This window comes from Petaurus breviceps, unplaced genomic scaffold (genome assembly GCF_028583685.1).
Source record: "Petaurus breviceps papuanus isolate PSGF00001 unplaced genomic scaffold, PetGlider_PUasm1.0 90847, whole genome shotgun sequence".
Taxonomy (NCBI): domain Eukaryota; kingdom Metazoa; phylum Chordata; class Mammalia; order Diprotodontia; family Petauridae; genus Petaurus; species Petaurus breviceps.
The window spans coordinates 14,927,859-14,941,683 of NW_027187360.1; the positions used below are offsets into that span (position 1 = coordinate 14,927,859).

Here is a 13,825-nt window from a genome sequence, read left to right on the forward strand (position 1 = left end):
ATGTTATAGCAGAGGATTCTTTCATGTATGGGTTGGACCAGATGGATATTGAGGTTCTTTCTCACTCAAATTCCATGATTTGATGAATCTATGATTGTATATAATAGCAGAATGTAAGTTCTTTGAAGGCAGAGATTACTTTTCATTTTTCAATCATTGCATCCCTAGCACCCATTATAATACTTTGCAAAGTAGATGCTCAGTAAATGTTTGTTGAACTGAAAAATTCAAAGCAACATTAACTTCTTACTATGTGCAATGCCCTTTCCAGATGTTTCTCAAGTCATACAATCTGGATCTTTAGCTGAAGACTAGTGCTTTCTTAGAAGATATATAACATCTGTTGATGGTTTTACCTTCTACATTCTCCAACTTTATCATCACATTTAGAATGAATCACAAAGGTGGGATATTTTCCTCCTTGTAACAGATGAGAGAGTCTTAGAAATGAGTTGCCCAGCCCGGAATGAAGGTCAGTGTTTTAGACACAATCTTTTGACCTCATTGACCCACTATCAGCAAGATGGGTGACAAGTGCTTTTCCAACAGAGGAGAGGAGTTGTACTGGAGTGTAGGAAATAGTATTGAAGACCTGGGTTTGAATCTGGACTCTCTACTTGGTAGAAGAGTTTGGGAAAGTCACTCAGGCTCTCTGAGTCTCCATTTCTTTATTTGTAAAAAGAAAGGTTTGGACTAGAAATTCTCTAATTTCCTTTCCATAATTTCCCTATGATCTATGATCCAACTCACTTTCCTTCTTTAAGTATCCATTCCCTTCCTTATCTGTAAAATGGAGGTAATAGCACTTTGCTTACCTACCTTGCAAGGTGTAGGAAGGGATGGGCTTTGTAAAACTATAATGAATAAGCCAGAAAAAAAATTAAGTGCCTAATATGTACAGACAGTTAACTGGGGATACAAATACAAATTGAGACATTTCTTGTCAGTAGGTAGCTTACATTATAACAAGAGGGCACATATAGAAGAAGACCTATATAAATATTAGCTACTATTAATATTATGACTGATGACAGGGATTTCTTGGAAACCTGTTTAATCTCTTCTTGTAATCCTCAACGTGATGGTCTACTCAAGACCAGGAAGCCACTAGTGATAAGAACTTACTCTTGCACTTTCCAGACATCTTTGATGTCATTTCTACCCTCACTCCCAGCATTCCTACTTCTAAGCACTGGAGTTTCTTCTTCCTAATAGTCTTCAAGGAGGACAACTGAACAAGATGAACCCAGAGAATTAAAATAAAATTGTGTACTGAAATTCACTATGTTGACTTACTTTAAAAGCAAAGCTTAATTCTGAATTCAACACAGCTTCCTCCCTCCTCCTTCTGAAAAATAATAGTGCATTTGGAAACTTTTGTGAAAGTCATTAAGAGGTAAAGTGATGGAAAGAGCCATAAATCTGAAATCAGACCATGGGTTAAATTTATCCCTCATGCTTACTGTATGATACTGGGCAATTCATTTAATTTTTCTGATCCCTAGGTTTTCCTCATCTGCAAAATGAAAAGGTAGGACTAGATAAGCTCTGAAGTGGACTTGCCTCAACTTTTCTAAAGAGTGACTGCATTTCTAGCTATTAGGATACAGAAGTTGAGGGGGCAAGGTCTCAGATAAAGCTGAGCTCAGAGGCATAATTAGGAAATTTTTGTAACTAGGATGAAATCTAAAAACTAAAGACAATAGCACAAAATGTAGTCAGTTGAGGCATGGGGGTGGAAAGGGGATGATGGATGCCATGTATACCACTCTATGAGGGGAGACATTCTAAGATAATACTGTTGGAGAGACACTCCAGAAGAAATTAGGCATTTAGTAGCTTCCTATTTAAACTAATTATTATTGCTAATTGGGTACTAAGATCAGTTGTTCTGACATTTGATATCCAGGAAATTTGGTTACTGGGAGTTGGGGGGATATTGGAGTGGTAACCATTGCTCCTACCATAGGATAGCTCCGTGTACTAGGCTGTGGTTTTTTTCCCTTAATTATCTCAAGAGACAAAAGTCACAGACCATCCCCGTGGCTTCCTTGTCTCATGAGTATAAAAAGACTAGGGCATATGGAGGTCCAGCTCTACCTCAAAACTTTTAATGCACAGATCAGCAGCATGACCAGCATTAGTGAAGGGAAGCTGTGCTTAACTGAACCAATGCTATATCCTTCTTAAATATCCTTCCCCTACAATGGCTAAGTAAATCTTCTTTTAGTAACTTAGATGGAATCTAAGCATTTCATTTCATTCTCATCTCAGACCTAGATGAAAGTAAGGTTCCAACATTACCAGCCCTTGAGAAAACTGGAAGACAAGGTGAGAGAGGGCATAATAGGGATAGGGTAAAAAGAGAGGCTGAGAAGGAAAATAGTGAGTATAAATAAGATGGAAGGAAATCATAAATAGTAATAATAACTTTGAGTGTGAATGGGATGTTTATAGAAGCTCTCTGTGGTAGCAAAGAACTGGAAACTGCAGGGATGCCCATCAATTGGGGTATAGCTGAACAAGTTGTGGTATATGATTGTGATAAATACTACTGTGGTATAAGAAATGATGAGTTTAATGAACTTAAGAAAAATATGGAAAGACTTGCCCCAAATAAGGAAAAGCAAAACATTGCATATAGTAATAGCAATTTTAAGAATGACTTTGAGTTGGTTTTAATAAGTCATTTTGTTTTGTTTTTGCAAGGCAATTGGGGTTAAGTGACTTGTCCGTTGTCACACAGGTAGTGTCAAGTGTCTGATGCTGGATTTGAATTCAGGTCATCCTGACTCCAGGACTAGTGCTCTATCCACTGTACCACCTAGCTGCTGTGGTCATTCTGACTATTATAAATATCCAAATTAATTATAAAGGACTTATGTGAAGAAAGATGCTGTCTGTATCCAGAAAAAGAACCGATAAATAGAAGTATGTGTGTGTGTGTGTGTGTGTGTGTGTGTGTGTGTAATGGTAGCCTCCTCTAGGATGGGGGGAGGAAAGAAAAAAAGGGAAAAAAAGAAATTTACATGATAACTTTATTATGTATTTAAAAGGAATAGCAAATTGTACATAATAGATTGCTGTTTCATGTGCAATCATCTTTCTATTATACTATGTTATGGAAATGCTTCTTTTATCCCATAAATTAAAATTTATATATATATATATATATTTAAATCTTGAACCTGAGTAGATAGGTCAAGTCTGGCTTACTACAGGTCTCAATTTCTGAAAACTGATCATGAGTTCAGGAAGGGATTTCCACCCATTCCCATGCTAGTTCTTGGGCTGCCCCCTCTCCCCAGATAAATGCTGTAAGGTAGCCCTTTAGCTACTGCTGTTGGCACTGAGGAATAGCTTTCTAGGGTCCCTTCCCCACCCCTAGGTTGGGCCAGAATTTAGGTCCTGCCATCCTCAGCCTCTACCAAAGTAACTCCACAAGACAAGCTATTCTTCTAATGGGAGCCTCCTCTACCTCTAATTTCACCATCCTGCTACTGAAACTGAGTCACTGTTTTCTCGTATGCAAAATATATAAAATGATAACACTTACTTCACAGAGTTGTTGTGAGTACCCTAACATAAATGAGATAACAAACATAAAACCGCTATATAAATGTTGGCTATTCATAGTAGTAGTAGTAGTAGTAGTAGTAGTAGTAGAAGAAGAAGAAGAAGAAGAAGAAGAAGAAGAAAAAGAAAAAGAAGGAGAAGAATTTTTCTTAAGCAGGACTTTGTCTCCTTATAATGAGAAAGCCATTAGATTACATTTTTGCATTTGGATAATATTTGAGTTTGAACTACAAGGGATTGCAGCCTTTGCATAAAGAGACTTCTGATGCTGCTTTCTAACAACACTGGGGCATATGAGGGAGAACTCTGAAATCAAGAGAGTAGGGCCTAGACGTCTTCAGTGAAGGATAATTAGGAAGACAGCTTCAAAGTCTCCTTACTGCTACACCAGAAAAATGTGTCATTTCGAGGTCAAGAAGAGAAAGAGCTGAATGTTGGCCTCTGTTCTCTTCTTCCTGCCTTTTCCTTTTTCTCACGAGTAGTGAAAAGGTCCCTTTTACCCCCCTGGAGGCAACACAGTGACAGCCAACAGCACACTGTGAACTCCAGGAAAGGCCCTATTCTAAATATAGTTTCCTTCTTGTTCTAGTAATCCCTCCTGAAGCCACAGGTCAAAGGGAGATTTACAGCCAAAAAGGTCCTCTCAGATTCACCTGGCTGTTTTATATTACACTCCTCCTGTTCCTTCCTAATTCTCCAGGTCTTGTAACTCACCCTGTCCTAATGTTTCTTTCTTGACAATAGAACCATTTAAAGAATTGTATGGCTTTGAAAAACTTAGAATTAGGACCTAATATTCTATTGGCAAAGAATGAAAAATAACCAAGTACTGAAATGAGAAATTACTGGTTAGAGTTAGTTTTTTCATGTAGGAAAAGTAGATCTCATTGGAAATTTATTATGGTCAGATCTTATTTGAATACACTTTGTACCTAGGAGCTGACCCAACCCATTTTTGTGACGTCACTTTCTCTTTATAGGGCTAAATTTACAAGTTCAGCACTCAAGAGGCTGATTGCTTCCTCAGCCTATTTTCCTTTATCTGTCATTATGGTATGTTACCACTGTGGGGCTTTGGTTATAATGTCATAATTCAATCAATTTGACTCCCAGCAGTTATAGTTTATTGAGATAGGGAAAGATTAACGTGGTTTCAAGGCAGGTCAACAAGAACTTATTAAATAGCACTTATTATGTGCCAGCAAGTGCTGAGGATACAAAGGAAAGGAAAAAACATAACATGAAAACACTATGTACAAACAAGATAGATACAGAATAACCTGGAGATCAACCTAGAGGAAAGGTATTGTTATTAGCATTAAGGCAGATCAGGAAAGGCTTCTTTCCAGGAGGTAGAATTTTTTTCTTAACTATTTTTCTTGGTGGTATTGGTGTTGTTATTTTGTGTTTTCTTTTGTAACATGGTTCATATGGAAATATGTTTTGCATGACTGCACATGTATAAGCAATATCAAATTGCCTGCCTTCTCAATGAGGGAGGAAGGGAAAGAATCTGCAACTCAAAATTGAAAGAAAACGAACGTTAAAATTGTTTGTACATGTAATTGGAAAAAAAACAAAAATAAATCCAAAGGGACATCATTTCAAAAGTTACCTTTGAAAAATTAAAGACACTATTTAATTTTCCAAAGTCAATCCACCTATTTGAGACTAGACCCAACTCAGTAACTATTTGTAGCATATGCTCACAAAGTATGTGCGGGTGGGCCAACGCTATGACTTACATTATATGAAAAAGTAATTCCAAATATGACCTGTGGTCATATTCCTTTGCCTACCTATCACTTACACTCATAAATTAAGCTGGCACTATTGTTCCTGATACATAACATGAACTTGATAAAATAGCCTAAATATAATTTAGTACCTTTTTCACCAACTTCTAAGTGCAATCTGTCTCATAACCAGCTGTATATCTTATAATGGGAATTTCTTTTGGTATACAGACTGCATTAGATGGCCACTAAGATCCTTCCCAACTGAAGAATTTTATGACTGTAATAGATACGTATGTCAATTACAGGTAGCTAGGTGACACAGCAGCTAGAGTTAGGCCTGTAGTCAGGAAGATCTGAGCTCAAATTTGTCTTACAATACTTACTAGCTGTGTGACCCTGGATAAGACACTTAACTTCTGTTTGCCTCAGTTTTCTCATCTGTAAAATGGGGATGATAATAATAGCACCTACTTCCCAGGGTTTTTATGAGATCAAATGAGATAGTATTAATTATAAAGTGTTTAGCAAGTACCAAGCACATAGTAAGTGCTATATAAAAGTTAACCATTATTATATCAATCTCTAATCTTACATAGCTCAGATAATTCTGCTTATAGTTCACCACGCTTCTCTTAAATTTAAAACAAAAGCTCTTCCAAAATTTTGTATGACTCTCAGTCTTCTGCCAATTTAGCATTAAAATTCCTAAAAGGAAGTTTTACTCATGGTTTTCTCCTTTGCAGCTCAACCAACATGGTATAGTGCAGGGATAGGGAGTAGATAGTGCTGGACTCAAAAGTAGGAAAACCCATGTACAAATCTGACCTTGAACACTTACTAGTTTGTTATTATTATTAATGGATAAGTTATTATGTTATGTTATGTCATGTCATGTCATATCATATAGTATCATATTATATTGTAAATGGATAAGTTACTCAATGGTGCTCTCAATTTCTTCATCAAAAAATGGGAATAATAATCCAACTTTTAAAAAAAAGTATAGATTAGTAAAGGGACAGTCTTGCCATTCTTTCTGACTCTTCTTCTTTCCTCTTCCTGCTCAACTTGATTCCCCAAGTCTGAATATAAAGTCTACTTTTATTACAGCAGCTTACTGAAGTAAGCTGAGTGGTCATTGTCCAATTCTGACTCAGCTACCTTTGAGCCAGAGGCCATATGACAACTGAGAGAGTTTATAATCTCTACATAGGAATCTAGATTAACATCCTGAACCCCATAATATAGTAGTTTGTTGTTGTTCAGTCATTTTCAATCATGTCCCACTCTTCATGACCCTATTTGGGGTTTTCTTGGTTAAGTTTGCCATTTCCTTCTCCAGCTCATACCATGCCATGCCATGCCACGCCACACCACTCCACGCCACACCACGCCACACCACACCACACCACACCACACCATAACACTTTTATAACTATTGTATATAGTAGAAATCATATTGGGCAAGGAATTAGGAAATCTGGATTCCCTCCAACTCAGTGTAGCAAGATTGAATTGGCCTATAGGGGCCATCCCATGCAGCATGTTCAGAGTTGCAATTCAGGGTTCTGGTCTATCATGTGGGAACTTTAGGATCTGCTTCCAGCTATGTGTGACTTACAGGCTTGCACTTTGACATGACAAAGAGTTGCCTCATTGCTCCAGAGACAGAAGAGCTGATGACTCAGTGGATGTATACAAAGGGGCAATCTACCCCCCTCAACCTCTTTCTTCCTTTATCTCTGTGGATCCCACCAGGATTATTTCCAGCGGCTTCCTGAGAAGAGAGTGGGAATAGAGACAAATTGTCCTTTTCTTCCCTCCCTGGATTCCATTTGGCCACATAGCATCTAAAGGATGTATCCTTCCCAAGAAAGACTGAGCCTGGGATTAGGCTGCCTCTTTTGTATTTGTATTTTCCTGAGCTTAAGTGAATGAGTACTTTTATTGAGATGAGTGAGTTCAAGTCATCCAGAGGTTCCATCAAGTCTGAGCTGAATGGAAGCAGAGGAGGAATTCCTCTCAACTACTTAGCACTCTTGAAGAAGACAACAACCAATATGAAGATGGCCTGTTTTCCAGAAGACGTGTACTGCCAGTTATTTGGAAAGTAAAGACCCAAGGTGAAATGTAAAATGTCTAATGAGCATCCTGTAATGTGCCTCATGTTTTGATGAAAGTTTAATTGTCAGCCACCCAGCAAATTTTAACAGTAGTTAAAAGTTGTTGCTAAATCCTATTTAAGTCATTCTGTTAATGCATCCTTTTTATGCTTAGCATTTTTTTTTTTTTGCTTTTTGGAGGGCAATTGGGTTTAAGTGACTTGCCCAAGGTCACATGGCTAGTTTGTGTGTTAAGTGTCTGAGGCTGGATTTGAACTCAGGTCCTCCTAACTCCAGGGCTGGTGCTCCCACCTAGCCGCCCCCGTTTAGCATTTTTTTTAATGTGAATGGGGGGAAAAATTACCTGTTTCACTGTTGATTTATATGGTACATTGACCATCTTTTCCCTTCCTCTTTTTGGGGAAATCTTAGACATGAGCCATAACAAGAAATACAATCATCCCAGGGTACTGGGATGAGAGTTTAAGTAGTGAAAGAGTGTGGAAACAGGGAGCCTAGCCCTCCTTTCATTTGAAGCTAAGCTCTCCAGCACTAAAAGCACTCCAAAACATGGTGCCTGGGGAGACAACAGGCAGAGTACAGTAGCCAAGCCCCTGGGAGTCCAGTAGTAGTTTCTCAAGGTTAGATCAATATATCATCTCCTTTCTTCAGGCTTCCACATGGGCTATCTTCCAAGTGTAGAATGCTCTGCTCCCCCTCCACTTCTGTTTTTATTCAGGGGTTAGTCTGAGTACTACTTCCTCTCATTCCTCAAGTTACCTTTCCTTCCTTCTCTGTGTACATGTTGTATCACTCAATTAGAATATGAAGGTGACATCTGTTTAGTGTTTCTTTGTATCCCCAGCACTTAGTGTAGTGCTATCAATATTTTGGTGGGAAAGAGGGATTATATTTGTGACTTTATTGGTATAGGGAAAGGAAATTCCCTCTACCCATGCAGACTGGCACCTACTCTCTGATCTCTGTCTTAGAGAGTTGCCTGGTGTAATGAGAGGTTAAATGACTTGCCCGGAGTCACAAAGTTGGTACCTGTTTGATGTAGGACTTGAACCCAGGGCTTGCGAACTGAAAATGGCTCTCTAGCCACTGCACCATGATGCCTTTCTTCCATGAATATAGTAAGATGCTTACTAAATATTTGTTGAATTTGATTAGTTCTGTCTTCTTCATTAACTAGCTATGTAACTTAGGGCCTTTGCTTTTCCCTCAGTAAAACAGTCTATAAAGTTCCATCCAGTTCTAACATTCCATCAGCCTATTGAAGAAGTGAATTGCTCTTGCCCAGCTTCAAGAGTCAGGATTCCTTGATTGTCTATGGAGGCAGGTAATAAAAAGGTCCTCTTCCCTCCCAGCCATCCTCAATTCAAACAATAGCTCTTCAGCTCTGATTTCTGACATGAATTTCCATAAACAATGGCAGCTATGAAATGTTCAGGAATCGAGTTAGTCTAAGTCATGGAAGAGAAATGAAAGAGGTTTGTTTATAGAGACCAGAGGCATCCTTTAAAGAGATAACATTGATGCTCACTGAAGACTAGGCAAGACTAAGGTAGAATGGGGACCCCTTGAATGTAAAGAAGCAATAATTATCAGTTGTCTTGGGATGGATTGGGGAAAGAATCTTCCTTTTTGTTTGTTTGTTTGTTTTTTTATTACCCTCTTCATGTCTTAATTTAAGATTATAGGCTTTTTGAGCTCAGGGACTGGACAGACTCTCACAGAATTATAAAAATGTTTATTGGATTGTAATACTAACTTAAACTTCGAGAACCTCGACTGTCCAAGCATTTAGGAGGGTATGCAAAAGATTTCTTCAAAACAACAACCATAACAAAACCTAAACCAGACAAAGGCCTTAGCGAACTCCAGCTACTCAAGGGAATAGAGACCGGGATCTAGATACCATCTCCATTACACTTGCTGTGTAGACCACCTACTTAACTTCTCTATGACTCAGTTTCCTTAGGAGAGAAATCAGAAAGCACCTGACCCTCCCTCTCCTCTGGGCGTGGGGGTGGGGTGGGGTACGGTGTTGGTTAAAAATCAGCACTAAGTGGGGGGGGGGGGGGAGGGGGAGGCTCACGAAAGGAGTCAAGACTCAGGTTCTTCCCCAAGGAGAAATCAATTACTAACCTGGCCCGACTGCTTTGAATGTGACCCTATAAATAACAGTTACTAAAAAAAAAAAAACCTGACAGGCACAGGGGCCCTTTACTCTTCAGTTAAATGCACGGATTTCATTATGGCCGGGCAGTGGCCTAGTCTGAGGGCACTGATTCCTTTGTCATTTTTCTAGTCCTGGTGGAGGGGAAGGGGCGGCCACTAGCCATGAGTGTGAATAACATGGATGCTTAAAAATTCAAAACAGTCAAAAATCATTTTCTCCGGGTAGCTAATGGACCTGAAGGGAGGGCATGGCCACCTGTGGGTCTCCAGCTTAAGGGTACAGCCTGCTCTTCTTGCGGCTGGCAGCGGTCTGGGGCCGCCGAGCCGAAATCTCCCGGGGGCAGGGCTGGGCTGGACCAAGAGGAGGAGGTTTGGGAGGCTGCAGGCCTGGCCAGAGCTGCAGCCGCCGCCACTTCCCCACCCGTTAGGAAGAAATACGGTAAACATGTCCTGATCACGTGGGGTGTGAAGTGGCTGTCGCTTTCTGGCTCCTGGGCTGGTGGAGAGAGAGGCGATCAATCCGGAAAGAGAGGCGTCAGAACCCCCTACGACGGCCACCCCCGCCCTAGTCCCCCCTCTCTCCTCTGCAGTCTGCACTCTCCGCCAGGGAAGGGGCGGAACATCCTCAGGTCCCGCCGGCTCCCCGCCGATTACGAAGCCAGGGCAGACCGAGTAACCCAGGCAGAGCAGGCAGCACCCGGAGCTGAGCGCATGGACTCGTCTGGCCAGAGTGACCGGAGGGGGCGGGAGGGGGCCCGGGGGGCCGGGCGAGAGGGGAAGGGGAGGGGCGGGGAGCTAAGCCCGCAGCCTGCTCTCCTTGCCCGGGCGTGTGCTAGTGAGCAAGGGAACGAAAGGGCTAGGGAGAGAGTGTGTGTGTGGTGTGTGTGTGCGCGCGCGGTGTGTGTGTCCTCCCGAGGAGTGTGCGCTCACTCGCTCGCTCGCGGGAGAGCCGCGCGTCCCTCTCCCAGAGCCATGGGGATGTGCTATAGCCTCCGAGCCCGGATCCTGGGCGCCCATCACCCCTCCATCTCCTACAGCGGCCGGGGCCCCGCAGTCGCGCTAGAAACTGGCGACCTCCCTGGGGGACAGCAGCCGGACTCGGGCGACCCTCAGTCCCGGAGCCGGCTGCGGGAGCTGGAGCTGGCCCGGCTGAAGGCAGAGAGAAAGCGAAGCAAAGGCATCGACAAGAGCCTGAAGGCGGAGAAGCGCGAATACAGGCAGACCCACCGGCTGCTGCTGCTGGGTGAGGCTACTGGCTTTGTCCCGGGGGTCGGGGGAGCGGGGGGGTACTGCCAGGGACTCTCAGATGAGTGGGAGCAATCTGGACTTCTCGGCTCTCGCGGGTTGAGCTGGGGATAGGGGTGAAGGGAAGAGCATGCCCAGTGCTGGGGGCCGCAAGTGGCAGTCCAGGCCCCTGACAGCCCTGAGACGATGTGTCTCTGGGTCCCCAAGCCCAGCCTCAAAAAGAGTGAGGAGGAGGGATACTGTGGCCTGTGGGGTGAGGTAGCGGGGGAAGGAGGAAGACTGGTTTGTCTTGTGATTGGGGTGAGAGTGAGAAGGAACCCTTACCCTAAGTGCTGTCGTGGGGCGGGGTCCTGATGGAGGCTGAGTTGAGGCAGCCCGCGCTCGGAGCTGTGTCCCAGGAGGGGGTGGGGTGGGGGATGTGGAGGGGGACGGTTGTTGGTAGTGGTGGTGGTGGTAGTGGTGGTGGAAAGAGATGGGTGGGGGCGGGGGATAGGGCGGAGATCTTTCGGCCCCAGCTGGGGCAGAGCGCTACAATGAGCCCCAGTGTTGGAAATAGCCGGTCGAGATGGGCTGAGCCCGGAAAGGGGGTGGGGGGAAGGTTTGGAGAAGGACGTGTGGATGTTTGGGGGCTGGGAGGGGGGTTGTTAAGGGCAGCTGCTGGATTGGCCCCTGAGGAGCGGCGCTGGAAGGGTGGAGGTTTGAGGTAGCATCGGTGAATGAAAACCCGCCGGCTGTTTGACATCTAGGGGTAGTGGAAAACCTTCAGAGCATGTCCTTTCCTGCACCCATGGAGCCCTAGACTGATGTGGGCCCGGAGTTGAGGGTACAGGGAGAACCACCCACATACCAGTTAAATCACCCAACTAAGGAAACGGGGCCTCGGGTTGTTCAGGTTGAGTGTTTGCTTACTAGAAGCAGACTTTCAATCATCTTTCTATCCCATGCAAAACTTTCAGTCTCCACTTGACATTCTTTGCACTGGATCCCAAGCGCACCGCAGCTGGAAGCTTTAAAGTCACGGGGTATTAAGGGTCAGGACTTCTCATCCTGGATGCCAAGGCTTGCATAGAGAGTGAATTTTGGCCTGGTTAGTGGACAGGAAAAAAAAAAAGGCAGTTTTCTCAATATACTCCTTTGCCTCTATCTCCTACTTGTTTGTTCCTTTGCCTCTCACCATCATCCGCATCTTCTTGCAAATGCACAGGTAGCTTGGTTCCTTGGTTTAAATGCTTAACATGGTTCTGAGTCAGATGAAAAGACCAGAAGGCAGCAGATTCTCTAGACTCCCAACTCTGCAGCCTGATTTAAGTGGGAGGGTTAGGGAGGGGGGTGTAGGAGGAGGTTGCCGTGCCAGGCTGTTATATCAGGCGCTAAATAGCTCCACCACTACTTATGGCATTTCAGTAGAAGCCACAGAACCAGATTCCTTGTGATTCTGTGATTCTAAATAGGTGGGAGTGGCCCTACATCTGTTAATGCTTTTAAAATACTGGATAGCTTAAGTTTGCTATATACAGCCAAAGGATAGGTGGTCTTGTGACCAGGAATGAGAGTGGATAGACTGTATTTTTCCACATACACTTTATAAAAATTGTTGTACGTATCCTCAGCCATTCTATTTGCTTTTTTTTCCCCTTGGGGATCATTTTCATTTTTAGGGTAAAATGTAATGATAGGGGGATTGGGGGAATTAAATCAAGTGAAATTGGATCTTGTTCTTGGAGTGTATGTCAGTAGTGTGACAGTGTATGTTACTTGTGGAACATATAAAACACACGAATTGCAATGTATGAGGTGTATTTTCCAAGTGGTTTGGGAAAAGGACAAAGGATCGCTAAGGTAAAGCCTATGGTGACTGAAAAGGAGCCTCCTATTCATTATGAATTGAAGGTTCTTGGAATTGTCCATAATGAATGACATTTTCCCTTAAAAATGCAGGTCTCAGGCTAGAAGGACTTCCTTTCTCCCCATCTCCCTCAATTCTGCTTCTTTTTAAAATTAACTATCCAGATTTATGGCTCTGTTATAACAGCTTTTACTTCAGCAATAAGCAATTCTGAGATGAAAATTTCTGGAGTGAAGCAATGCCATCTCAGTTCCTGGTAATATATTCCCAGAATATATTACCAGGACTCTGGAAGGTTTGCTTTCCTAATTCCAACCATCACTCTCTCCACTACACCACATTTTGTTGTTGCTGTTGTTAATTAGTGGTGTTGTAACCCCATTTGGGGTTTTCTTGGTAAAGATACTAGAGTGCTTTGCCATTTCCTTCTCCAGATCATTTTATAGACGAGGACACTGAGACAAACAGGATTGAGTGACTTGCCCAGGGTCACACAACTAGTAAGTGTCAGAGGCTACATTTGACCTCTGATCTTCCTGACTCCAGGCTTAGTACTTTATCCATGGCATCACCTACACTACCTCTCTACTATAGTATGACTTTTCTTTACATTGTTAACAATACATTATATAACGTAATAATATTTTAGCTATGCTGTGGATCACAACATATCAAGGTGTGATGACATTGTTTATTATGAAGGGCAATACTAATATATTGTGGTATGTTAGGAAATATACTTTCATGTGGGGATGAAGTAGATCTGAAACTGTGCTGAACCAACAGACCCTGAAAAATGATATCATCCTAATCACCATTTTTCAAACAGCAGCTGTTTTCATGTGCATGGAATTTCAATATTCAGAGCAGAGTTCAGGGAAGCAGCAGAGGGGTGTAATGTGAACACTGTGGACTGAGGGAGGAAACCAAGTCTCTAATCCTGATTCTTCCACTAACTAGCTATACAACCTGCCTGGGCCTTATTTTCTTCTTCTTTGCTTTTTGGAAGGGCAGTTGGGGTTAAGTGACTTGCCCAAGGTCACACAACTAGTAAATGTTAAGTGTCTGAGGTCAAATTTGAACTCAGGTCCTCCTGACTCCAGGGCTGGTGCTCTATTCACTGAGCCACC

At 42.6% G+C, this 13,825-nt stretch overlaps 2 protein-coding genes across 2 annotated transcripts in view; one reads left to right on the plus strand and one right to left on the minus strand.

Annotated features, from left to right (window-relative positions):
• Positions 1-10,317, minus strand: part of LOC138149350 (uncharacterized) — a 77,798-nt gene extending 67,481 nt beyond the window's left edge. Inside the window, exons 1-2 of the mRNA XM_069072315.1 lie at positions 10,302-10,317; positions 9,861-10,100 (exon numbers count right to left, since the gene is read on the minus strand). Coding sequence (XP_068928416.1) covers positions 9,861-10,100; positions 10,302-10,317 — 256 coding nt within the window. The remainder of the gene's footprint in view (positions 1-9,860; positions 10,101-10,301) is intronic.
• Positions 10,301-13,825, plus strand: part of GNAS (GNAS complex locus) — a 320,342-nt gene continuing 316,817 nt past the window's right edge. The window contains exon 1 of the mRNA XM_069072480.1: positions 10,301-10,847. Coding sequence (XP_068928581.1) covers positions 10,316-10,847 — 532 coding nt within the window. The 5' untranslated portion in view covers positions 10,301-10,315. The remainder of the gene's footprint in view (positions 10,848-13,825) is intronic.